This window comes from Vulpes vulpes, chromosome 9 (genome assembly GCF_048418805.1).
Source record: "Vulpes vulpes isolate BD-2025 chromosome 9, VulVul3, whole genome shotgun sequence".
Classification (NCBI taxonomy): domain Eukaryota; kingdom Metazoa; phylum Chordata; class Mammalia; order Carnivora; family Canidae; genus Vulpes; species Vulpes vulpes.
Window position 1 is genome coordinate 35,963,383 of NC_132788.1, and position 25,707 is coordinate 35,989,089.

Consider the following 25,707-nt stretch of genomic DNA (forward strand, 5'->3'; position numbering starts at 1 on the left):
CACTGGTTCTCCTTGGCTGTGTTCTGTGCACTGATGAACCCATCAAAGGCATTCTTCATTTCTTTTGCAGTGTTTTGGATTTCTCATATTTCCTTTAGATTCTTTCCTTTAGTCTTCATCTCTCTGCTTACATTACCTGTCTATTCTTACATGTTATCCATTTTGTCCACTAGAGCCCTTACCTTACTAATCATAGTTATTTCAAACTCCTGGTGTGATAATCCCCAAACTCCTAACTCTTGCTTTGTCTTTTCATATTATGCTTTTATTCTTTAACCTTTCAGAATGCTGTGTAATTTTTTTGTTGAAAACTGGATATTATGACTTGGGTAAAAATTACTTAGGTAAACACCTTTAGTGGAGATTTTATATTTATCTGGTGAGGAATTAGGCTGTTTTTATTGTTTGCAGTGGCTATGGGTCAGGGGCTAAAGTTTCTTCCGGTGTCTCTGTTTTTGTTTCCTTTGTTGTCTTTGGGTTTCCCTAGAGATTTCTAAAATAGGGTCTGAGTCCTGCAGTTCTTTTAGCTTTAATCCTTCTTACTATACAGGAGCTCTCTGGATGTCATGGTAAGATGTAGGGGCAGGGGAAATGTTCTATGGCCCTATGACTAGGTCTCAGTCTTTTAGAAAGTCCCAGTTGGATATTTCCTTTTCTCCACAGTGAGGTCTGGAAGGGGCTGGTGGTGGATATTTCCCTTCCTCCAGGTTGATTAGGTGCTGGCAAAATATCTTTTCTCGAGGCCAGGCTTTGTTAAGAAGAATAGAGAACTCTGGGCAAATTTTAAAATGGTTCTTTTCTCCCTTCCCTGAAGGAAGCAGGAAGAAATTTTTCTCAGATCTTCTCAGTGAGAATCTGGTAGAGCTCTTGGGGGTACATGTCAGGAAAGTGTAGGGTCCCTTCTAAGATTAGGCCTTTTCTGAATTTTTAACTCTCAAGCTTGTTCAAACTGAGCTCCTAACAATTCATCAATGACAGTTAGGTGTTCTTACTGATACTGGTTCCAGAGGTGGGCTCCTGTTCCTCTAAGGTATGAGTCTCTACATCTATCTGTCTTTTCAGTTTTCACAGCAGCAGCTTATCCTGTGACCTGAATTCTCTGAGGGATCTAAGAATATCTGTTGACTTTAGTTTGTCCAACTTTTTTCTTGTGTGGACAGCAGTGATGATTTCCAAGTCTTTACATGTCAGACTGGAAAATAAAAGTCATTATTTTTCTTATTGATTTATAGGAGCTTTTTGTATATTAGGGAAATGAGTTCTTTTTTTTAAGTTTTTATTTATTTATTCAGGAGAGAAAGGGCAGAGACATACTCAAAGGGAGAAGCAGGCTCTCTGAAGTTAGCCTGATGCAGGACTCGATTCCAGGACCCTGGGATCACACTCTGAGCCCATGGCAGACGGTCAACCACTGAGCCACCCAGGTATCCTGGGAAATGTGTTCTTTAACTTGATATGAGATGCACATTTTTTTCCATTTTGTCATTTATCTTCTGAATTTGTGTTTTCCCTCCACACAAACAAATATTTTGTATGTGTTAGAATTTGTCATTATTCCCTCTTAGACACTTGGGTTCTGTTATACAATTAGTAAGACCTTCACTACTGAGATTAGAAAAGAATTCTTCCATTGTTTCTTTTAGTACTTGTTATGTTTTTTTTTTTTAATTTTTTTTTAATTTTTATTTATTTATGATAGTCACAGAGAGAGAGAGAGAGAGAGAGGCAGAGACATAGGCAGAGGGAGAAGCAGGCTCCATGCACCGGGAGCCCGATGTGGGATTCGATCCCGGGTCTCCAGGATCGCGCCCTGGGCCAAAGGCAAGCTCCAAACCACTGCGCCACCCAGAGATCCCCTTGTTATGGTTTTTTAAAAAAATATTGAAATATTTGCTCAATTTAGGTTGTATCCTCATGTAAACTGTGAGGAGTACATACCATTTATGTTTTCCCAGTTGTCTATTCAGTTGTTTCAAAACCATTTACTCAATTGTTCATTCCATTCTCCCCCTATTGCTTGCCTTATCACATATTAACTTATTCTGTGTATTTGGGTCTATTTCTGTGATTTCTATTCTGTGTTACTGTTTTATCTCCCTATTGATATTCTAATATAAATAGATCATATAGCAACACTACTCTGTTTTGATACTATAGCTTTAAAATATTAAAAATATTGTATAGCTAGTTACTCTCCATATCTCTTGTCAATTTAAATTTAATATTCTTTTTTTTTTAAAGGTTTTCTTTCTTTATTTAACAGAGAGAGAGAGAGAACACACAAGCAGGGAAAGCAGCAGAGGGAGAGGGAGAAACAGGCTTTCAGCTAAGCAGGGAGCCCAATGCGGGGCTCAATCCCAGGATTCTGGGATCATGACCTAAGCTGAAGGCAGAGGCTTAACTGACTGAGCTACCCAAGCACCCCTAAATTTAATTTTCTATATTAACTTTAGCATCAAGGTTAAGTTTTTAGATTAATTTAGGAATGATTACATATTTATAAAATTGAATTAAAAAAAAATCTAAGAACATTATATGCCTTTCTATTTGTTCAAGTATTCTTTTGTGTCCCTAAGGAGCTTTAAGTATATTTCTTCATTTAGATCTTGCACATTTTGTTAATTGTATTCCTAGGAAATTTATCTTTCTTTCCCCCACCCCGATTGTAACTAGGGTCTTTATTCCTTTATTATGTCTTTTAGCTGATTGATCATATGTGTATATAAGATGTTTACTTCTATATATTTATTTTAGGGAAACAAGCCATTTATAAATATTTAGAAGTATATGCCTATTAAAATAGAAGGCAGTGTACATAATGGCAGTCTGAAGTCCCATGAACTTAGCTCCACCATTTATCGGCACTGTAACATAGGCATGTTACTTAATCTTTTTAAGAGAGGGAAGGGGAGAAAGAGAGAGTGGAGTGAGCGGAGTGGGGTGGGGGGACAGACACTCAGAGGAAGAGAGAGAGAGAGAGAACCTTACGCAAGCTCCACACTCAGCATGGAGTCTGACTTGGGGCTTGATCTCACAACCCTGAGATCACAACCTGAGGTTAAATCAAGAGTTGGATGCCTAACCGTCTGAGCCACTCACCCAGGCACCCCTTCCTGAATATGTCAGTTTTCTCATGTGTAAAATGGGATAATAAGAGTACCGATTTCATAAGGCAGTTTTGAAAATTAAAAAGATAAAGCACAAAAGCACTTAGTAGACTGTCTGGAACATAGCAAAGTAGTCAATAAATGTTGACTACAATAGTCCTGTCCTCTTAGCATTGAAACTTAAATGTAGTCCATGGGAGTCAGACTAGCAACAGACACTAGTCTGTTGCTCAAACACTCCTCTCCACTCCACACTCATCACAGTTCCCAATCCAAAGCCTTTGACCAAAGGGTTATAAAGTGGGGGTGGGAGAATGTGTGAAACGGAGGTAGAAGGGCCGAGGCCCAGTTACACCTTTATTGTTATAGGAAAGGAATGAAAGTATTCCTTGGTGATATGCATTTGGAGGTTCAAGGAAATCAGAGGAGGAGACACATGTTAATAAACAAAGCAGCAGAGATGGACAGAGCACTTTTGTCCAGTGGTCTCCTTACATTTGTAGATACTTCATAGCTTACAGGCCATTTTTACATACATGTATCATAAACCCATATTTACAGTGACTTACCCAGGGCCCATGGAGGGGTATCAGTAATCACAGGGAGTAGATCGTGAGGTTGCAGGGAGGGTTGGACAAGCTAGTTCCACATCTGCTGATGCCTATTCTAGTCTCATTTATCTTTGTACCTGTCTTCACTTACCTCATCATTTATTCCCACCTGAGTGTAAGCACTAAATGATCAGCAGAAAAGATGACAAACTGGAAAAAAGAGAAAACCAGAAGGATTAAAATATTTTAAAAAGAGATAGCCTGAGAGAGCTCTGGGATTGAAATCAGTAATAGTATTTGCTGAATATCTCATGGGCAGAAATCTAGGGGGAACTACATTAGGATCAGCATAATAATAGCTACTCTGTCTTAAGTGTCTATTGTGTGCTGCCTGTTTTATGTGCGTTTTTCCTTTTATTCCTAACAACAATCTTCCAAGGCAGGTGTTATTAAGCCAATTACACCACAGGTCTAGAAAGCAAGGCCTCATTCCTCTTGGAGCTTAACATCTATGTACTCATTGAAGAACACTTGTAAAATATACGCAAACAGGCGTGGACATAGGAGCTGGTGATCATGGCAGAGCTGGAAGGGAATCTTGAGGAAGTCAGCCAGACAGAGCCAGTGGAGTGAGTTCCGGAGAAAATGGGATGTGATCAATAAAAGGAGAGATACTGTTTGCATTACTGTAATAGGAAAACAGGACCAAACAGAAGGAGAGAATGAAACCTGACCAGCAAGTTAAGAGGACAAGGAAGCAGCAAAAGCTTCCTGCAGGTAGAGTTAGGGATGCAGAGGAAATGTGGATTAAATTCACCGCAGCAGAGTAGATGCTCGAGCAGGCAAACTGCTTCTAACCGGGAAAGTGCTCTACCAGCTACTTAGCCCTGTCTCCCACTGCTGCATCCTTTTTAAAGTGACAGTCACGAGGCTGCGGGATTCGGAAGCGGAAATGGTCTTTGCTCATTGGCTCACAATCTAAATTCAGACCGAAAGAATGTGGCCGGAGACAACTGGTGGAAATTGTCCCAGTCCTGTCTTCAGTGGGAATGTCCACGTGCTGCCCGTGCCTTCCCTTCCGGGGGTCTCCCTCTCTCCATCTGTCCCGCCCGCCTGCGCTGACCAGGTTTGTAACGAAGGGAGCCTGCCCGCAGGCTGTCCCCGAGCGGTCCAGGACCGCCCCGCTTCGCCCAGCGCCGCCGGCTGCCTCGGTGATCACGGCCAGCGACGCGGCGGTTTAGGAGAGTGACCCCCTCCGCCCCGCCCCTCCCCCGCCCCGGCTTCTCGCATCTGCCCCGGGGCGCTCGGCGTCGGAGCCCACCGGGGATGTGGCCGCTGTGGATGCCGCGGGGCAGGGCTCGGGTGCCTCCTCAACACGTAAGCACGACGCACCGAGTCAGCCCGCGGACACCCAATGACCTGGGACTGCGGCAAAGGGGTGTGGGAACCGCAGGGCGGGAGGACCACCTCACCTCTCGCCTCCCCCTGCCGGGCCCCCGCCCGCCCCACCCCGGGGGCAGGGCAAGGTCGCTCCAGGTCGCCGCACCTCCTGCGCCCGAGAAATCTGCACATTCACGACTCCCCTGCGTCTGCGGGTGAAACCGCTGTGTCCCGAGCAGGGCCAGCCCAGGGTCTCACCTCGAGCCCGCAGCTGACCCCCGAGGCGGCCCCCCCGCAAGAGGCGGGTGCCCCCTCCCAGCGCAGGGGTCCGGGCTCCGCTTCGCCTTTGCTCCCCCCTCGAACGTCCTGCCGTCTGGGGCTGAGCTCGAGTCTCGGCAACTTTCACCATCTTGACCCGAGAGTCGAGCCCTCCCTAAGACAATGTGAACAAAGAGGCGCGGGGAGGAGGGTGGCCCGCGGGTGGGCGCTGGGGCGGGGGCGGGGCGGGGCAGCGGCGGCTCGGGGGACCCGGGAGCCCGCGGGCTGTCCCGGGAGCGGAGCGCGCCGCCGGCTCTGGGCCCCTCGAGGCCCGCGGGGGCGGGTGTCTTTGTCCCGGCCTGTGGCTGGGCGCGAGGGCCGCCGGCCACGAGCGGAAAGCGGAGCCTGGATCCGGAGCTCAGGCTTCCACTTGCGGCCCCGCGAGGCGGAGCAGGAAGGCGCGGCTGCTGGCCCCGTGGCGCCCCCCACGCGGCTCCGCGGGGCCTGCAGCCCTAAGGGAGGGACCCCGGACCTCCTCCGGCGCTTCCCCAACGGCGGACGGGCTGAAACAGCGGGGGCGGCACGGCCCCCCTACCTGGGCCCACTGGCGCTCCTCCACCCGGCTCTCCAAAGGTCGGGGACCGAGGCGCTCCTCTGGCGCCCCCCTGGCGCCCCCCTGCCGACTGGACCGCGGCGGCCGGGACCCGGCGGCGGGCTGCACCCGTACCTGCCCCGACCCCTGCCGCCGGGAAGCCTGGGACCGAACAGGCCACTGGTGCCTCTGTGCGGGCGTGTGTGTGTGTGTGTGTGTGTGTGTGTGTGTGATACACACACACACACACACACACTCACGGCTGGGCTCACATCCATCCGGCTTACCTGCAACACAGTTGGCGCTTCTGTGTGTCTGGCAGGAGAATGAAAGAGAAACTGCCGTGCCCGTTCAAGCTAACTGATTCAACCCCACGTCCCTCCAACTCTTCCAAGTAAGTTTTATTTTATAATGCAACGCAACATGACAGAGTCCATGTGAAAACTACTTTCCCAATCGTAGTCCGAGCCTCTACCAATGCATCGAGGAAGATTTTGGCTACCAGATGCCGTGCCGCAGGACACTCGGGCGTACTGCCGCCGGCGCTCTCCGCGCATCTTTCTCTGTAGAGCGGGTACCTCGGCTGTGCCCTGGGAAGTCCCGCGCTCTGGCACGCGGCACGGGCCTGCGGCAGCGGCGGACGGGCGCTAGGACCGCGGGGCGCCCGGGCGGCCGCGGCGCTACCTTAAACCCAGCCCAATGCCGCTGCTGCGCCACTCTGCGCGCCGGCGGGGGCTGCGCAGGAGGAGCGCTCCGCCCGGTACAACGCTCCGCGGGCCGGCGCGGCGACACCTGTTCGCGGCAGCCCGGGCGGCACGCGAGCTCCCGGCCGTGGCTCTCCTCGCTCGCCGCTCGCCACCCGTTCTAAGCCAATGGACGTCTTCCGAGCCTCCGGAGAATTCTGGATACTAGCTTTGGACGCCTAAAGTTTTTTTCTTCTTCTTTTTAAAAAAATTATTATTATTATTTTTGGAGGGGGGACCAGGAGGGGAGATTTTGTCGCCACCGCCAACGTGAGATTTTTTTTTTTTTTTCCCCTTAAAGGATTCATGCTGATGTCTGCAGAGTCGGTTAGAGTAAAAACAGCGCATGCCTTCCTGGAGTCGGGATCCGTAAATTCTGACGTAGCCCGTGCATCTTAAAAATCCCTATAATAACGCCTAGGCATTTAAGTTGCTATGGTCATTCTGATCTCAAACCAAATGGAGAAACTACGGATTTTTTTTCCTTATTACGGTCGGATGGGATGAAGACCTTCCTGCCTGCTAAGAGCTGGGGATCTATCTATAGAGATACATAGATATGTTTATCAATATGTCAGTGTGTGAGTATAAAGTGGTGGTTTCTTAGACTATCAGTGGTTTGACCTTGAACCTGTGCCAGTGAAACAGCAGATTACTTTTATTTATGCATTTAATGGATTGAAGAAAAGAACCTTTTTTTTTTTTTTTTCTCTCTCTGCAACTGCAGTAAGGGAGGGGAGTTGGATATACCTCGCCTAATATCTTCTGGGTTGATACCGTCATTATTGTTTATTCCTGTGCTCCAAAAGCCGAGTCCTCTGATGGCTCCCTTAGGTGAAGTTGGGAACTATTTCGGTGTGCAGGATGCGGTACCGTTTGGGAATGTGCCCGTGTTGCCGGTGGACAGTCCGGTTTTGTTAAGTGACCACCTGGGTCAGTCCGAAGCAGGGGGGCTTCCCAGGGGACCCGCAGTCACAGACTTGGATCATTTAAAGGGGATTCTCAGGCGGAGGCAGCTATACTGCAGGACTGGATTTCACTTAGAAATCTTCCCCAATGGTACTATCCAGGGAACCAGGAAAGACCACAGCCGATTCGGTAGGTATACCATTAACCCTTTAATGTCCGTGCAATGACCTGTCCGGGTTAGAAGTACCCAGAAGGTGGCGGCCCGGGGGTGGGTGGGTGGGGGTGGGGAGGAGGGATGCGGGAAGGGGTCCGTCCCTCTGTCTCTGTCTTGCCAGCTTAAAAAAAAAGAAGGAAAAATCAAAAAGCCTCGGGAATTGCAGATCTGCCACTGGCACTGATGCAAGTCTACATTGAAAGCCCCCCCCCCCCCTTCGCGACTTTTTTTTGAAAGGAGGACATGATTTATAAATATAACAAAAGTCTCTAGTTCTTTTGCATCAGATACTCGGGAAGATGGGGTTTAGGAAGTTTCTTTTGAATGGGCTGATTGCACGAGTTTAAAGCTTTAATCATTAACTACTGAGAACTTGAAAATGCATTTTGCTGAGGCAGTGGTTATCATCTTATGGCCCAAGGAAGTTTTTGCTCCTTCTCCTTTTCTTCTAATAAGTGTACTGCTTGAATTGTAAATTAAGCGTATTGTTTATTCCCACCGTGAGGGTCTGAAAACCCCGTAGGCGAAGGTTGCTGACGGATTGTTCTGCGGGGAGGAAGAAAGTCATATTTTAGACTCCGAGAGCAGCGGAGGCAGAGGCGCTGGGGGAACAGGACTCGGGAAGGGGCAGAACGCTCTCCGGGGGCGTTTGTCCTTGCAGCTATCAAGTTATCACTAACGTGTGCAGCCCCGCGTGGGTCTCCTGGGTGGCTCTCCGGCGTGCGTGCGCGCGCGTGCAAACGCTGCGAGCTAATTTTAAAGGGCATTCGGAGGATTTCATTTCCCAAGGAGGGTTCTTGTGACTCAGCACTGAGGGCTGCAGCCCCGAGTGCTGGTGACCGTGCTCACCCTGATGCCTGCACACAGGTGCCTGGGGCCGCCCAGAGCCCAGCACAGCGTCAGGGAGCTCAGGGCCCTCGAAGGGAGTCTCGGTTGTTCTCCTTACTGACTAGAAAGAAAGAAAGCGCCAGTTGGACAGCCAGGCTGTTGGAAGGAGTTAACTTCTCAGTGAACCCACCTGACAACACTTAAACTAGGTCGTAAAAAACGAAGTCCTGTGATTTTTCTTCCTCATGCTTTAATGCCAGATGTTGAGCACAGCCTAAACTGTCTAGGTTCGTGGGGCTGTCGATGATGCCAGGAGGTGAGGATGGGGATGGTCTGGGACCATCCCCAGGATGTTTTCCCTTTGCTCTTCGCCTAGCCCAAGCCCCAAGCTGAACCTCCTAGTGTAAATTGTGGCAGTCTCCCCTCTGCTTCAAAAAAGAAAAGACAAAGCTGTAGCTCTTTGCTTGGCAATTATTCAGTTGAAATATAACTGCATCCCCCCCACCCCCAGATAAACTCAGGTCTGATTGTTGCACAGCGAGGACTAAACTTTACTCCAAGTGCTGCTGTATCCGGCCGCTTTAAGGGCTGCCCCGGTGCGGAGCGTGCGGTACTCAAACCGCAGGCGGTGGGCGGCCGTGGGTGGGGGACCCAGCGTGCGGCGTCGCGCGGCCGCCGAGGACACCTGCACCGCGCGGGCGGACGGCGAGGGCCCTGGGCGGGCGGCCTAGGTGCGCCAGGCGGCGGGAGCCCGGGTCCTCCCGCGCGCGGGGCCGGCAGGTGCCGAGGCCGCCTGGGCCCCCCGCGCTCTCGGCGGCCGCCGGGCCAGCTCCGCGCGGTCCTAAACGCACTCCGCTTCCGCCCCCCTTTCTACCCGGCTGGAGCGCGCCCTTCCGCGCTGCAGGGACGCCTCGTGTCGGGGGCGACGGGCAGGGGCTGGCACGCCTCTGGCCGGGTTTAGGGAATGAGGTTGTTTCTGGCCCACGTTTAGCCCCTTCGCTTCCTCTTTGTGTGTGAGTGTGGGTCGCGCGGGGCCGACGGCCGCCGCCCCGGGCAGCGCGGTCGTTTGCGGTGTGGGAACCGCCGGAGGCGCGCACCGCGGCGGCGGGTCGGGTGGCGGGGACCGAGGACCGGCTGCAGGTCGTACCCTTGACCTCCCCCGTGTCTGTGCGGACCCATCTCCCTCCGCCGAAGCACGCAGCCAGGTCTCGGAGAGTCGATGGCTCCGCTGTGCCCGGGAGGTGGGTCCGGGGCCCGGCCGACAAGGCCGGAGCCACAGGGCAAGGGGTGGGGGGACAAAGGGCCGCCGAGGCGGTGCAGGGGGCGCTGAGCTATTGTTGACGGCGTTGCGGGAGCGGAGCTCGCGGCCTGCGGGCCTGCGTTCCAGAGCCCCGGCTCGGCCCCGGCCTCCGGGCTGGGAGGGGTGGGGCGAGGGGCAGCGCCGCGGGGTTCTCCGCGGCAGGGCCGGGGCAGCCTCATTGTGTGCGTTTGCCGATCCTTGCCTCGGGGAGAGCGCTCGGAACCCGGTGCAGCCCGGCCGCTCCCCGGCCGCTCCCCGGCCTGCAGAGATTATGGGATGTTCCAGCGGGGGTTCTCCACGGCCCCACCCCCACGGGCTTTTAAAAAAAATGTTAGCGCAGTCACCTTTAGGGTAGGACGTTCGCTCAATGCAGTCGAGTCATTGGAAATCCAGTAAATCCACAGGGGAGAGTGAGGATGCGAGAGTGGAATTGTGGGGACCACGAGGGTGCGAGTTCTGGGGTCGGCAGACAAGGGCGGCTGCTACAGCAGCTGAGTAGAGATCATAAAACAAACTAGACGTCGTCACCCCTCACCCCACTCCACCCCCGGTCCTGGAGGTTGGAGAAAGGTGTCGCCAAGGAAGTGACATCTCCACTCCTTAGACCCGGTTGGCACCGTCGGCTGGGTTGGTGGGGGCGGCGCGGGAGGGAGGAGAGGAGAGCCCCGGCCCGGGCTGGGGGCAGGGTCGCCGAGCGGGCGAGCTCGAGGGTCGTCCGGAGCTGGCTGCGGGGGAAGGGCGCGCCCGGCGTTCCGCGGTGCCACTCACCCGCGTTGGGATGGAGCCGAGTGGGTGGCTGTGCGCAGTGGGGGTGGGGAAGAGGCTGAGGCGGGAGGGTTATTTAAGTCTTTCATCCGGTGGCAGGGAGAAGCGGCCCCCGGGGTGACAGCAGTGCTGCGGTCTCCCGCCGCTACCGCTGCGGCAGGTCCCAATATTAGCAACCTCCGCAGCGAGGTGCGAGTGCCGGGAGCCTCCAGCCCGCGCTCTCAGCCCCGCCCGGGAGGAGCCGGCGCGTCGGCGCTAGGACCCGCGGGGAGCGCGAGGGGAGGGCCCGGGAGCCCGCGGCTCCGGGCTCGGGCTCCGGCTCCGGCTCGGGGAGGGGCGGCGGGGCTGCGGCAGCTCCGCCACACCTGGCGCTCCGGCGCGCTCCCCGCAGCCTCTCCTGCCCCCCTCCCTGCCGTCTCTGCAGCTTCCCCCAGGGCACTGTGTCTTCACCCCGATTTCTCTTCCGATTCCCTAGAACAGAGTAGCCGTGGGTCGAGGGTGGGGGTGGGCTTACACCTTGATTAAACAGAAGGTGCATTTCTACGTGCAGTGAACTGGTAGAAGGAAACGTGCTGGAGAAATGATTTTTGCCTCCCCCAGGCAGCCGCAGGTGACTGCAGCTGCTGGCAAGCCTGGCGGTGACACAGCAGCGGCAGTGCAGGGGCCTGGGGGCGGGGGACTCACGGGCGTCCCAGCAGGAGCTGCGGCAGCGACAACTTAGGTGGGACCTTGAGGGAGCCCTTTGTTTTTTCCTTTGGGGGTGCTGAGGTGGAGACACGGTGCAGCACGGAGAAAAGGGACAAGGAATTGTATCTCTGGGTAATCGGCTGGAGGAGTGAGAGGTTTCATTTCATATATACATATATATATATATATATATATTTTTTTTTTTCTCTTTAAAGCACTTGCTAGACGGAAAAAAGTGAGCAGGAAATCAATTGAGGAAATGGCAATGCAGAATAATAAAAAAGTGAGCGTTGGTCCTGATCCGCTATTTAACTTGGCAGGAGGAAGCCTGAGTGGATTGACCGCTTGACTTCGTGGAAAGACGGCTGCTTCTCTGCCGCTCAGCCTCTGGGCCTGGCCTGCTGGTTCTAAAAGGCCAGGAAGGCCCGGCTTCATCAGGACCCCACAGGAGCAGGGCCTGGGGCTGCATGCTCAATACCTCACTAAAGGAAAGGCCTCCTATTGAAGGCGTTGTCTTCCGGATTGGTTCAGATTCTTGGAAAATTGGAGTTGTAAACTCCCAGGTAGTCAGTCATTTCCCAAAGAAACTGAGGTTTGCTCTAGTTCCTGCAGACTCAGACTTACTGAATCTGGGGCTTTGAAATGATTGATTTGGCAGCCCTGGTGTGGGATTCTCTGGGTGAGCAGGGAGCTCCGGAGGGAGGGGGGTTAATCTGTTTTGGAAAGCTTCGTTCTTGCCTCTCTCCACAGTCTGCATACATTCTTGTCCTCTAAAGAATGCAGCTCTGTTAAGTGTTGGGGGCTCTTAGGCTAGAGGGTTGTTTAGCGTGGGCCAAGAGTGGAGCAGCTTCTGCCTGCCCTCCCATTGGCCATGGCTGGCCTCATTATGGCCTTGAGGATGAGGCTCAATGTGGAGGGGCTCTTGGGAGCTGGGCCACGTTTAGGTTAATGATCTATTTGAACTGAGCTCTGGGCTGACCGCTCACGCCTAGTGATTGTGGAGCAAGGATAAAGTCTGGTGTGGTCATTTGCCTGAGGTGGTCTCAGGAACTGTCCTGGCCTTCCTGTGGACCAGAGATCACCTCACACCCCATCAGACACCCCCCCACCCCCTTGGGCCCACCCAGTGAGCACATCCTCAAAAGAACTCTTGGCGGCTGTGAAAGAGAACAGCCAAATGCCACTAGCTACCGAACCTGTGCTTCCCCTGTCACTCCATCACTACCCATTACTATGACTCTTCTGACTTGATGTCTTGATTGTCTGCCTAAGAAGAGAGACAGCCCACTACAGTACACATGTGAGGGCCACGGTTGTAATGTTGGGCACAATCCCATCATTCCTTCCCTCCCTTCTTCCAGTCTTCTTTCTTCTCTTCCTCACTCTTCCCTTCCTTCGTTCCTCTCCTGTTGCTCATTAAACATTGAAATGTTGCTGCACAGAAACCTTCTCCTGGGTTGCTCCGGATCTAGCAGCCCTCTGTACTGCAAACTCATGCAAACAGATAACATGGGGAGTGGTCCGCCCTCAAATAAGTGTGGTTGGAAGCACTCGCTTGGCTCAGGCCCAGGGAGAGGTTACCTGGCTTGGTAGAGGTTATAGAGTTTATTGTGGACAAGATGGTACCAGGAATGATAAGGATTTCAATCTGGGCGGAGAGGATCTTGAGCAGGTTGCCAGGTCTTTCTGACCTTAACAACATTGGTGTTCTCTCTGTGTGTGGGGGAATGCTGTGACTCACACATTCAGGTGTTCTGCTTGCCCTTAGGTCACTGGGATGACCTCATAAAAGGCTGGGCTGTTCTTCTGAGGTCTCTGTCTTTCAAGGAGCAAGGAGCTGCAGAGAGATGGATGGTGGGTTGAGATGATGAAATCTTTTCCACCTGGGGTCACTATATAGGTTGTTCCTTCTCACATGGAGAGCCCCTCAAAAACTTTTCTCACTTTCAGGATGCCCTCTCTGACTCCCCTTCCCAAACTTGAGTGAGCTACCCATTGGTGGACACTGGCCATACCCTAAACATCTTCTTCTTGCTGCCTTTATCACATTATTGTCATATTTATCTGTTTGTCTTTCCTTGCACTAGACGGTAAGTTCTTTGTGGATAGAGGGCTTAGGCTATATCTTATTCATCTTAGTATATTTAACAAATGGCATGTTTCTTGGCTTATGGTCACTCAATAATAGTTATTTTTTTTAAAGGATTTTATTTATTTATTCATGAGAAACAGAGAGAGAGAGAGGCAGAGACACAGGCAGAGGGGGAAGCAGGCTCCATACTGGGAGCCCAAGTGGGACTGGATCTGGGTCTCCAGGATCATGCCCTGGGCTGAAAGTGGCGCTAAACCGCTGAGCCACCCATGCTGCCCAATAATAGTTTGTTGATCCAATAAGTCAGTGCATATGAATTAACAGCTATCTTGTTTCTTTTTCTTGCATCAACAAGATGTTGATGCTAGATCTTGTTGATGCTAGAAAAAGAAACAAGATAGATATCTTAATACTTTCATTTCTAAAATATATAATAATAATTTCAGTGTTTAACTCTTTTAATAGAGGTAATTCTGTGCGCATAAACAATTTGGGTGAATAGTCTGCATACATAGGGGATGCCCATCTTCCCAAATTTGGCATGATGAGAGAGCATAGACAGCCCCAGGAACTCACCTGCTTTTCATTTTCTCTGCTACTTCTAGTCCTACTCCTTGGGTCTGTGGAGACTGATCTAGGTAACATTTTCTAGTCACTAGTAAGGAAATGACTATGCAAAAATGGTACAGAAATCATGGATACATGAAAAAAAGGTAAAAAGAATCATAAGATGTACATAATCCATAAGGACATAGGCTTTGGTGTCTGATTGCTTGGGGGCAAGTTATTTAACATCCTTAAGCCTCAATGTCCCCATTTATGAGGTGGAGATTAAAATATTGTAATGTCAAGGGTTGTTCTGAGCATCAAGTGAAAGAAGGCCTCTCATTTGGCAGAGACTAAATACTCACGTGTTCAAGCTATTATGATTGTCATTGTTGTGGTTATTGATAGTCTTCTTGTTGTTCTGAAGACAAGCTAGTCAGATGGTTTTGTAAGATCACACACACCCCGTTGTTTTGGGGCCTGGTGGGCAATGATGATGAATATTCATGATTAGTTCTCTGAGCTGAGCTGCCTCCCATTTAGGGAAAACAGAGAGGTCGTGAAAGACCCTGTTGGAAGATGCAAGTGTCTTTTAGTTTTGTGATTAAACCCTTCCCCATTGACATGGAATATTAAAGTGGTCAGACCTCAATGGGTGTAAAATGAGTCCTATCATTCATTTTATATTGAAAATTGGGCATTAATGAATTCCTAACACTGATTTCAGGATCACCCCGACCTATATTGTGGTGTGTTTTCAGGTAGTTAAAACACACCGCATATGCATGTGGCTCCTAATGGTAATAAAATGCCACAATTTAAATTATTTTTATTTTTAAAAGATTTTATTTATTTATTCATGAGAGATACAGAGAGAGAGAAGCAGAGACACAGGCAGAGGGAGAAGCAGGCTCCATGCAGGGAGCCCGATGCGGGACTTGATCTCGGGACTCCAGGATCACGCCCTGGGCTGAAGGAGGTGCTAAACTGCTGAGCCACCCAGGGATCCCTAAATTATTTTTAATCATAAGAATCAGAAATAGCACAATAAAGTGAAATAATTGTGTCAATAAGGGAGTGCATCTCATGTGAAATAAATTTATGGAAATATTTCCTTATTTATCTTTCCATTTGCTTTGTGAGGTAGGGAAGGCTAGTAATAAATTAGCTGCTTTTAGATGCCATCTCCCAATATAGAGTTGGGGATTATTAGATCCAAAATACAATGTGTAATTTCTCTTTATATTTTTTCCATACACTATTTCACATTTTATGAAAATAGTCTTGCATGTCCAGGTAGATATTCTATAAAATGTAAACCCAAGATATTTGTTACATTTTGTGCTTATCAAAGAATTAAGAATACCCCTTTATAAGAAATCTCTCTTCTTCTTCTTCTTCTTCTTCTTCTTTTTTTTTTTACATCGTCTTGGAACCCTTTGCTTCATTAGATTTATGTAGTGCATGTCTTCTTTCGATTGCCACACAGTCTATTTTGTGAGAGTTGCAAAATTAATTGTTTAAAAATCCATGTAAGTGCTTTTTTATTAGTCACATGAGACTGCCTATAGCATACTGTTATCCTTAGTTTTTTCCTAAACTCTTAAATATAAGTGAATTTTTTAATATTTGAGATATTTTTAATACAAGAACTTGGTATTTGGTATGTGTTAACTGAAGGTCTACACAAAATGTAGCAATTTATGACAGAATTGAGCAAATGGCTAGCACAAGTAATACTAGCATTGTCCCAAATATACAGTTGGGTAATCATCTTAAAACAATAATATAGTTAGAGAAATTAAAGCTGCTGTTGTATGGCCATAAAATTCTGGATTTATACCCAGCTTAGGTATTGTTATTCTTAGTGAGGTAAGCAAGGGGAAACTAAAAAAAGAGGATCATTATGTTAGTTTGATTTTAGGGTAGAGTCTTCCATGCCTATTTTACATCAAGAGCATTTTTTTGGTATCAGCACCCCCCCCCCCGAATATTATGTTATCTTAATTGCTTAACTAGCTCTCTGAGGCTTAGATAAGTACAGCAAAAATCAATACTTTGTTCAGGCAGAAATATTTGGGATGTGTATAGGCTATTATAATTTTTCAGATGGAGCTCAATAAAGTTACACAGTAAAGATCTGGATAATTTTCCTTAGACACCAATCAGGTCTTGGGTTAGCACTTTGTACTCCTGTTTTAGGGACAGAAGACCATTCTCTGAATAGAATATTTCCAAATATATACACAAATATATGTACACATATACAAATAATTAATTTCATATTTACAAAGTGGGAGTAAGTTGCCTCTCTTAAATTGTAGTCTTGTAAGTTTACTTAGAAGATGTATTTTGGTTTATCTGTTAAGTTTATTTAGAAGATGTATTTTGGTTTATCTGTTATGTCACTTCTTAGGGTATCTGTAAATACTGTAAATACTAGCTTTTTCATTTTTAAAGTGTTTTGTTATGTGTTGTGTTGGTAAGTCTTTTGGTGTCATTATTATAAGATAGAGTTTAATTGAAAAATCAGCTCTTGTAGGAGGTGGTTTTAAGAGAAGAGACTTCTTTAACGAGTGTGAGATTATCCAAGTTGGGAGCTGGGCTCAGTGTCCTCTCAAAAAGTCCTAGGGGTGCTGAGACTAAGGAATTGCTCTGTGCTCTGACCTGTCTTTTCCCTTCTGCCATTTGTCTTACAGGCATTCTGGAATTTATCAGTATAGCAGTGGGCCTGGTCAGCATTCGAGGCGTGGACAGTGGACTCTACCTCGGGATGAATGAGAAGGGAGAGCTGTATGGATCAGTAAGTACTGTGAGAGACTTTGCCAATCTTTATGCCTCACATTTGATTCGAACTGCATTTTCTCTAGATTGTAAATATCTAGAAATGAAACTGAATCTGTTTGGAAGTTCTTGCTTTTGGAGAAAAACCACTTTGTTTTTATTTATAGATATCAGCCCTGGCTCTTCACTAGACCAAAGTTTCTAAGAAAATGCTTTATTTATATGCCAAACCATTTTAATTATCAAGTAAATAAAAAATTCACAAGTGTGAAAAATCCCATCTTCTTGTATTGAATGGGAGTTATTTTTGAAATGAATTGAAATTATCTTCTAAGCTTTGCAAAGCAGTGTAATTAAAACTAGAAATAGACAACCATGCTGTGAGTATAAACCCTTTCTTTGAGCTACATAAAACTTTCATTATGTAGAGAGAAGAGGGAAATGGAAGTTATTGTCAGATATTCATGTATGTGAATAATAATATAAAAATATTATAATTATTTGCAAATATTATGAGTTTCTTTTTTTCCCCCCGTCTCACTTCCCATCTCTACTGGGTTGTAGGCTCCTTGAAGGGGGCAGTGAAGAAGTATTTATTACGGCCTAGCAGTTGCCAGGGGCTTCCATGTGCTTAGGGATGACAGTGAATGAGACAAAGTCCCTATTTCTGCTTTGAGAGAAGGGTACTGACATTAGATCTTTGTTATCTCTTTACTTGTGCTAGCAGGTTTCTAAAACACAGTGCATGCTACACAGTAGGAACTTAATACATTTTTGCTAAATGGATGAGTGTGAATCATAGATTATTAGTTACTATATATACTAACTTAAGTTTTCAACAAAAAGCTTGTAGTGCAATCAACCTTTAGTTTTTCCTGGCCATTACTGGTAGCCAAGGATTTAATCCATGTTATCTACAATAGGAGAACTTTGATTAGAAACTACAAAAAGTTAAAAATTAAAAGAAACTCAGAATGGGAGACAGAAATAAAGGGGATTTTCATATATAATTAGGATAAATGTTTTCTAGATATATTCCTTGCCTGTCCACATAAAGTAAATATATGTGTGTGTGCATGTGCACACACATGCAAGGGTTGGAGTAGTATCAAAACTTTTACTCAAACACTCCATATGACAGTGACTGGCCTGTGTAATTTGAATATAGCACACATCACTTTAATAATGCAAGACTGGTTTCTCTGCCTTGGTAAAATTTGAATCTACACTAACCAGTGTAGATTTTGTTAGATGTTTGTCTTTTTTTTTTTTTTTTTTAAAAAAAAGCTTTCTTGAGAGAATAGATTATTTTAAAATATGTTTTTAAGCATAGGATTGGGTTTAGTGTTTTATTTTTATTTAATTTTATTTATTTATTTTAAAAAGATTTTATTTATTCATGAAAGACACACAGAGAGTCAGAGACATAGACAGAGGGAGAAGCAGGTTCCTCGAAGGGAGTCCAATGCCGGACTTGTTTCCTGGATGGGGATCATGCCCTGAACTGAAGGCAGACTCTCAACTGCTGAGCCACCCAGGCATCCTGGGTTTAGCTTTTTTAAACACAGATCGTGGTTTAGATAAAGTTATTTACTGCCTAAATTATCTTTGTCAGCACTTTTAAGTGCAAAGCTACAAGGTATAAGGAAGTTTTTACAGATATTATTATTTTTATAGAGGGAGAGTGATGAGGGCAGAGGGAGAGGAAAAGAGAGAATCTTAAGCAGGCTTCACACCCAGCACAGAGCCCAGCCTCACAACCCTGAGATCATTACCTGAGCCGAAATCAATAGTCAGATGCTTATGGCCTGAGCTGCCCAGGGGCCCCTGCTTTCACACTTCTAAAACATAAACTAATGTTCTCCTTTTGTCACCCCCTCATTTTTTTTTCACTTTTAGGTATATGGAAATTTAATTTATGGATTAAATAAAGTTGGTCACATTTGAACTCGGTAAAATGCTTCTTGTGTGTAGGGCACAATCCAAACTTCAGTGGGTGGAAGGGACTGTGGTTTATCATCACCATCTCCAGACTCTTGATCACATACCACCAGCAAAACAAATTTGTTTGAGTATGGATTTCAACAGTGTATATTAAATTACTTAAAGCTTCTCTATATAAAATATAGTTCATATAGATTATTTTATTTTATAAGACTCATATTAAGGTAAACATTTTTAAAGGTTGTAACAAATGAGTAAACACAAATGGAGGCTGTATTTGCTCCCTGGACTACCTTGCATGCCCCTGCAGAGTACCCTCCCCTGGAGAGAGATGACCAGTCTTCCAGATGAACTTGCCAGCATGACAGCCTCTTGCAGTTGATTGGTTGACAAGGAAAGCATGCAACTTTGAATTCAGCACAGTGGCATTATGTTTGTTGTCCAGCTGAGCCTCATCTTGCTGTCTGGGTTCTTCTGGTGGTTTCTTGCTCATGTCTCCTCTCCTCTGGGGGCTCTTCTGTCTTTGGATGCTTCAGTCTGCAGCACAGGCTGGGAACAGAGTGTGGACTCTAGAAGGTGCCCTGAGTGTAGACGCTATCATTGTCCGCGATGGTTCTGCCTGTGGTGGGGGCAGAGAGGTGGGCAACCCATCTTGGCATGTTTTCTGGGAAGTCTGATTGCCTAGTGTTGGGCTTTTTTGAGTGCACAGAGTGAGTGGCTAGGAGCAGGCTTCTGGGCCCACTGCTGCAAGGCCAGCAAGTGACACAGCTGTCTGAAAACCACAGTCACAGAACCTGAGGTGGGTAAAGGGGGTGGGTGGGGTGGGTCCAAGGAAAGGCCTCCATTTCCTCCCGTGCTTGAGAAATGCAGTTTCTCCTGTAAAGAGTATCTTTAGGCTTGGAAACTGCTGGGAGGAAAGTATAATAAGGAATAATTTTCCAAATTGTGATTTCCTTTGTGGAAGGAAGAGTGGAAGAGTGTCTGTAGCGGCTTGTCTGCATCCAGCTTGTTCCCTCTCCAGTCCATTTGCCACACTCTTGGGAACATTACCTTTCAAAACTCCTATACGAGTGTCACCTCTCAGGGTGGATTATTTATCTATCTATTTATCATCTATCTATCTATCTATCTATCTATCTATCTATCATCTATCTATCTATCTATCTATCTATTTTTTAAAGATTCATTTATTTATTAGAGACACAGAGAGAGAGAGAGAGAGAGAGAGAGGCAGAGACATAGGCAGAACGAGAAGCAGGCTCCCAGTAGGGAGCCCGATGTGGGATTCGATCCTGGATCCTGGGATCTTGCCCTGAGCCTGAGCAGAAGGCAGACGCCCAACCACTGAGCCACCTAGGCATCCCAGAGTGGATCCTTTAAAGGGGAGCAACCGTGAGCTGTAGCAGAACATTCAGTACTTTTCACCAACCACTTTGCCTGCATCTGCACATGGTATGTGCTCAATAAACACTTGTTGGATTGAAATGAACTAAGCATTGTGATTTGTTTTGATGCTTCATGAAACACATGGGCATGGACCTCACTGTGTCTGCTTGTGTGGTCAGGTACACAGTCAGTACTGAGAACTCTGCTGGAAGGGAGAATCCCCATCTTCCATTCCCATCCCGAGTTAGGCTGTGATATGCTGTCCCTGGTGTGTCCAGCCCAAGGGGGACGAGGCTGAGGCTGGAAAAAGAGTGTACTGGCAAAAGCATGGCAACAGGAGTCAGGAGACTTGAGCTCTCATTCTGTCTCTACTACCAGTGAAGTGCTGGGCTCTTGTTCTCTTCATCTGTGAGATGAATAGCTTGACTTGGATGTCTGGGATGTCTTTTCTTATTCTGGATCTCAAGAATTTATGGCTTGGATTTTTTAGGCTTTACTCTCAAGTCTTGTCTGCCTAATGCACGACGTTCTCTATGTACACGAAGTGTTCATGCAGCAAGATCTTTTTGCCCCTTATGTATAGAGCTGGCAAGAAAGCAGGTGGTTTTCCTTTTGGTCTCTACCTAAGGCAGGAGAGGGGAATGAAGATGTGATCTGTGCTCCGCTGTGACTAGGAATCATGTTTTCTGTTGGGTTTGTGGTTATCGTATCTGGTGTGGCAGTGGAAATGAGGAGTGACTGAAATGTTACATTTTCATTGTGATAAGACTAGGAGAAGGAGAAAAAAAGAAACAGGCAATGATTGTGCTATGAAATACACTTGATCCTTAAATAGCATGTGTTTGAACTGGGTGAATCCACTTCCAGGCAGGTGTTTTTTCCCCCCCCCCAATAAATACAGTGCAATATTGTAAATGTATTTTCTCTTACTTGTGGTTTTCTTAATATTGTCTTTTCTTTAGCTGACCTCATTGTTAAGGATGTAGTATGTAACATATAACATGCATATATATATATTAGTTTATGTTATTGGCAAGCCTTCCAGGCAACATAGGGCTATTAGTAGTTCAGTTTGGGGGAAGTCAGAAGTTATATGCAGATTTTCAGCTGCACAGGGATCAGTGCCCCAACCCTGTATTGTTCAAGGATCAATTGTACACTAAATATTTCAGCTTAAAGAATTTTTAGCTATATGAAGTTGTGTAAAGCTCAGCAAACTAAAGTGGAGATGTTTTGTTTCTAAACATTGGGGAAACCTTGAAAAGAGTTATAGAAGAAGGCTAATAGGAGATTGAGGAAATGGCAGATTTCTACTCAAAAAGTAAAGCAAAATATAGCAAAAATTAATTTAAAATGTATTTTGGGATAAGTTTTCTCTTTTTGTCTATGTAATTCTTTTGTTTTCAAGTTTATTTTAGGAATGTATCTAAAAGGGCAGAGGTCAATGGGGTCATATTTCTTCAGAAAACTTAGAATTCTGATCCCCTTATTAGAATATGGCAGTAGGAAAAACTACATTGCTAGTGTGTATCATGATATGACTTAAGGGCAACCTGAATAATTCTGGTTCCTGGGTAGGGATTGATTCTTGCAATCGTGTGTTAATTCATATCAATTCCTTTGCTTGCTCATTCATTCACAAACATCTATAACTACTCTGTGCCTGGCACTGTGCTGAGTGTATAACAGTGCAGCAAAGATCTCAAAATCTGGAGGGAGAAATATATTTATAAATAATTCGGTGCAATGTGAAGTGCAGTATATTAGAGAAACACACAAATTTCTTGGGAGTCTGAAAGAGTGTTTAAATAACTGCATGGGTGGTGAATATTTAAACTGGATCTTGAGGGATGAATAGGAGTTTCAGTAAAGGTAGGGCAGACAAGTTAGGGCACATGAGCTTTCAAATGTAAAGATTAGAATATCCTGCCTGTGTTGTAGAGAGATCACACACACACACACACACACACACACACACAGCCAGAGGATCATAGTATTAGGGTATTAGTTTACATTTGTCACTTTGATTCCTATCAAGGAGACTCTAAGTAAGGCTTGGATAGTTACTTTTAGAGTCTTAATCTAACCTATCTGAGTGTTATTGAGATACTTTAAAGCATCAAGAATAATTGACTGTAATAAATATCTCTTTAAAAAAGAATGCCATGAAAATATTAATCTCCTTCAAGAAGCTTGCATTTAATAAAAGTTATTTCACCTTTTCATTAAAAAGGGTAGCATGATCACTACAATTATAATGATACAGGAAAGTAGAGGATAGAATCTGTAAAGTGATACAAAAGGATGACATGCAGATTTCGAGCTTATATCCCTTCTATAGCACTTATTTTATTCTCTCCAGAATTTTAATTCCTATTGGTCTTTTCCACTAGATTAAATTTCTAGGAGTCGGTTTCTCTGTCTTTAAAATCTTTCTGGTTTTAAAGGCCTGGCAGTACACATTATGTGTGGTTAGCATATGGTCAGTGTTCGTTGGCCCAGCTATTCAGCCTCTTATGCCCTGCATCCATGCAGAGCCTTGCTGTGTTTAAGCACCGTGTGTCGATAGCACTACCTAGTATGTGGTTTCCTGCTTGCAGAGTCTTGTATTTCCTTATTTAAAGACCCAGACCTTGTAGATGGCAGAGTGACTCATGCCTACTTCTTGCAGCCCTCAGACCAGTGCTTTGGAACCTGATCATCATCCTGATGCAGATGCTTATAAAACATGTGTTTCCCAGTAGATTTGGTTGTTTCCAAAGACACAATTGGGCTCCGGTTTATATGAATCCATGTAATAACAAGGTGTGATGGGTTTTTGACTATGTTTTCTATGTGTATAAACTTAAAAAAAAAATACATTGGCCGGGGCCGTTGTCTCTGCTGGGTAGAGGTATGTGAGTCAAAGGATTTCCCTTGCAAAGTGTTTCCATGGTGTGGGGTACAGGGGGAGAGCTCCTGTAAATCCACCTGTCCCAGAGTGAAGGAATATATCAGTCTAAGAGGAAAAAAAAAAGTGTCTCAGATCCCTAGAAACCCCTACTGATTTAAATTATTGTTATTCTGTCATTTGAATGCAAACCGATGTGGACTTCTTATTCTTCTTTGGCAACTCCAATTCAAAACCTATTAATATTAAAACTTACACTCAACCTAAGACCAATGAAAATCCAGATTGGCGTGGTTGATTTGGTGAGATGGAAGATACACTCTGACTGAGGCCAAGATGCTGCTTCACTGTCAGTGTGGCCCTAAAGGTTTTTTGAGCTGAGCCCACCGGTTCCTTGGAGCACCTTGGGAAGGCAGTTGTCCCCCTATCTCCCCAAGTCTTCCTATTCCAATTCCTGGGAGACCAGATGATGTCATGTGGTCTCTGCTGTTGTGCCAGGTGTGTTTTTTCCTTTTCCTGTTAGCCTTGATAGTGAGAATAGCACTAGTTAGCACTACTTAGTACAAATACATTCCGGGGTGGCAGTATATGGTTACAGATGGTCACCTGGAGGGTCCAGAATAGCCTTAAAACAATCCCTTTACTTTTTTATGAAATGAAAAGACAAAGTGAAAACATTCACCTCTAAAACTTGCAGCCCTCCAAATTTGGTCCCTTGTCTTCCTGGCATCTGCAGATGCCGGTTTTGAAAGCATTACAGCAGGTGTGAAGTCCAGTCAGGAGAGTTGGTGGGAATACTAGAGAGGCAGCACAACCCTGGCACTCTACTGGATTCTGCACTGGTGATCGTGAGCAACGTGTGAATGAGCAGCATAAACTAGTGTTTGTGGAACAGGATGCCATACCAAATGGCCGGGCACCACTAGACTTAGCAATTTGTCATTGTGGTTTTTCAGTTCACATTACTTTGATGGTAGATGTTTAGGCATGTCCTGTGGATAGTCTCCAAAGAATGTAATTCATATAAAGGAAATGAAAAGGGTCATTTGTTTGGTAATCTACTTGATAGCAGTATGCTCTGGAAATAGGTGGTTTTAACGGATATTTTGGGTAATAGAGCACTGCCTTATACTGCCTATGTACATTGCCAATTTTCAAAGGATTGAGTAATAATTCTTTGATGATAAAGAGGGAAGCACCTCAGAAGAACATTTTCTACCATATTATTTGATTTAGTTCCTACGCTGTCCTTGTTTTAGAGAAGGGGAGAGTGAGAGTTTAGCAGCTTAGTGGCTTATTCAAGGTCAAATGGTGACAAATTACAATTTGAACAAAAGCGGATGAATAAACTTTGTCCAGTACATTCACATAAGAGTTGCCATCCTTTATGTGAATACAAACGAATTCTACTGGAATCAACCATGTATTGGAGAAGGATTTTAGTATTTCCTTTACAGATATGATTTTCGAACTGTTTTTTTGTTTCTAGTAGCCTAGTTTTTATATTGTGGTTGATTTGTTTCCTTAGCATCTTTACTGATGGCCATTAGTGGAAAATCATCTTTTAACACATGTATCAATTTGTTTATTTAATTTTAGTTAAGTATATGTTGTTTAGTGGGGGTAACTTTACTGATTTATTGAGGCATATTTAAAACATTCCAAAGTCACAGAACACAAGCCTGGAGACTTATAGGCCTTGGAAAGGGTTTGGTTTTAATCATTAATAGCTCAGTAGATTGCTCTCCTCTCCTCTGGAGGAGGATGATTCTGGGTACCAGGCAACATGCTTAGGACTAGTCTTTGTTAGGCTCAGGAGTCTCGGAGTAGAATCTTCCTCATGACAGGTGCAAACTTCACATAAGACCCCTTCTGTCTTCTTTGGTTTGACTCCGGTTCCCTGCTCCATGCTGCTGCCTCTTCTGAAGCCCTGCTGCCTCAGTGTCTGATGAGGAAAGGCTGAGAGAAGGGCTGTTTCTGGGGTAGAACCTCCCCTGGGATCTAGTTCTTCCACGTCCCTAATAGAATTCCATTTCATAAAGGGCGGCTCTGGGGAGGCAGGGACTTGGTTACTTTGTTTTCCATGGAACTGCCACTAGTTAAAACAGTGTCTTGCATGTAGTTGGCACTTATTAAATGTTGAAAGGATGAATGTATTGTCAGTGGGATCCCGAGTCACCTGTTTTGTTTGTTTTTAAAGAAGACCGTGCAGACCCTGGCTCTTAAGCACCTAATTTAGGAAGATTAGAGTTAATTTACAGACTGGAGTGGTTCCTGACCATATTGTGTACAAGGCTCTCTCCCCACCTTTTTTTTTTTTAAAAGACTTTATTTACTTATTCATGAGAGACACACGGAGAGAGGCAGAGACACAGGCAGAGGGAGAAGCAGGCTCCCTGTGGGGACCCTGGTGCAGGACTTGATCCTAGGAGCCCGGGGTCATGTCCTGAGCTGAAGGTAGATGCTCAACCACTGAGCCACCCAGGTGCTTCAAAGTTCCCTTTTTGATAAAAATGTTAGGGAGTCCCACAGGGTAGTAATTATGATCATATATTTCATATATATATATATATATATATATATATATATATATATTTTTTTTTTTTTTTAAGATTTATTTATTTGAGAGAGACCACAAGGTGGTGGGTGGTAAGGGCAGAGGGGGAGAGAGAGAGAGAGAGAGAGAGAGAGAGAGAGAGAGACTGACTCTCAAGCAGACTCCCATCTGAGC

The 25,707-nt window shown here is 46.1% G+C and overlaps 1 protein-coding gene and 1 long non-coding RNA gene across 2 annotated transcripts in view; one reads left to right on the forward strand and one right to left on the reverse strand.

Moving 5' to 3' along the window:
- Window positions 1-6,318: 6,318 nt before the first annotated feature.
- Window positions 6,319-25,707, forward strand: part of FGF9 (fibroblast growth factor 9) — a 34,121-nt gene continuing 14,732 nt past the window's right edge. The window contains exons 1-2 of the mRNA XM_025996663.2: window positions 6,319-7,729; window positions 16,672-16,775. Of these exons, the coding sequence (XP_025852448.1) occupies window positions 7,453-7,729; window positions 16,672-16,775 (381 nt within the window). The 5' untranslated portion in view covers window positions 6,319-7,452. The remainder of the gene's footprint in view (window positions 7,730-16,671; window positions 16,776-25,707) is intronic.
- On the reverse strand, window positions 7,730-10,920 carry LOC140593867 (uncharacterized). Its single transcript, XR_011994223.1, has 2 exons — window positions 10,651-10,920; window positions 7,730-8,300 (listed from the first exon to the last, which is right to left on the reverse strand). It is a non-coding gene; the product is annotated as an uncharacterized lncRNA (long non-coding RNA).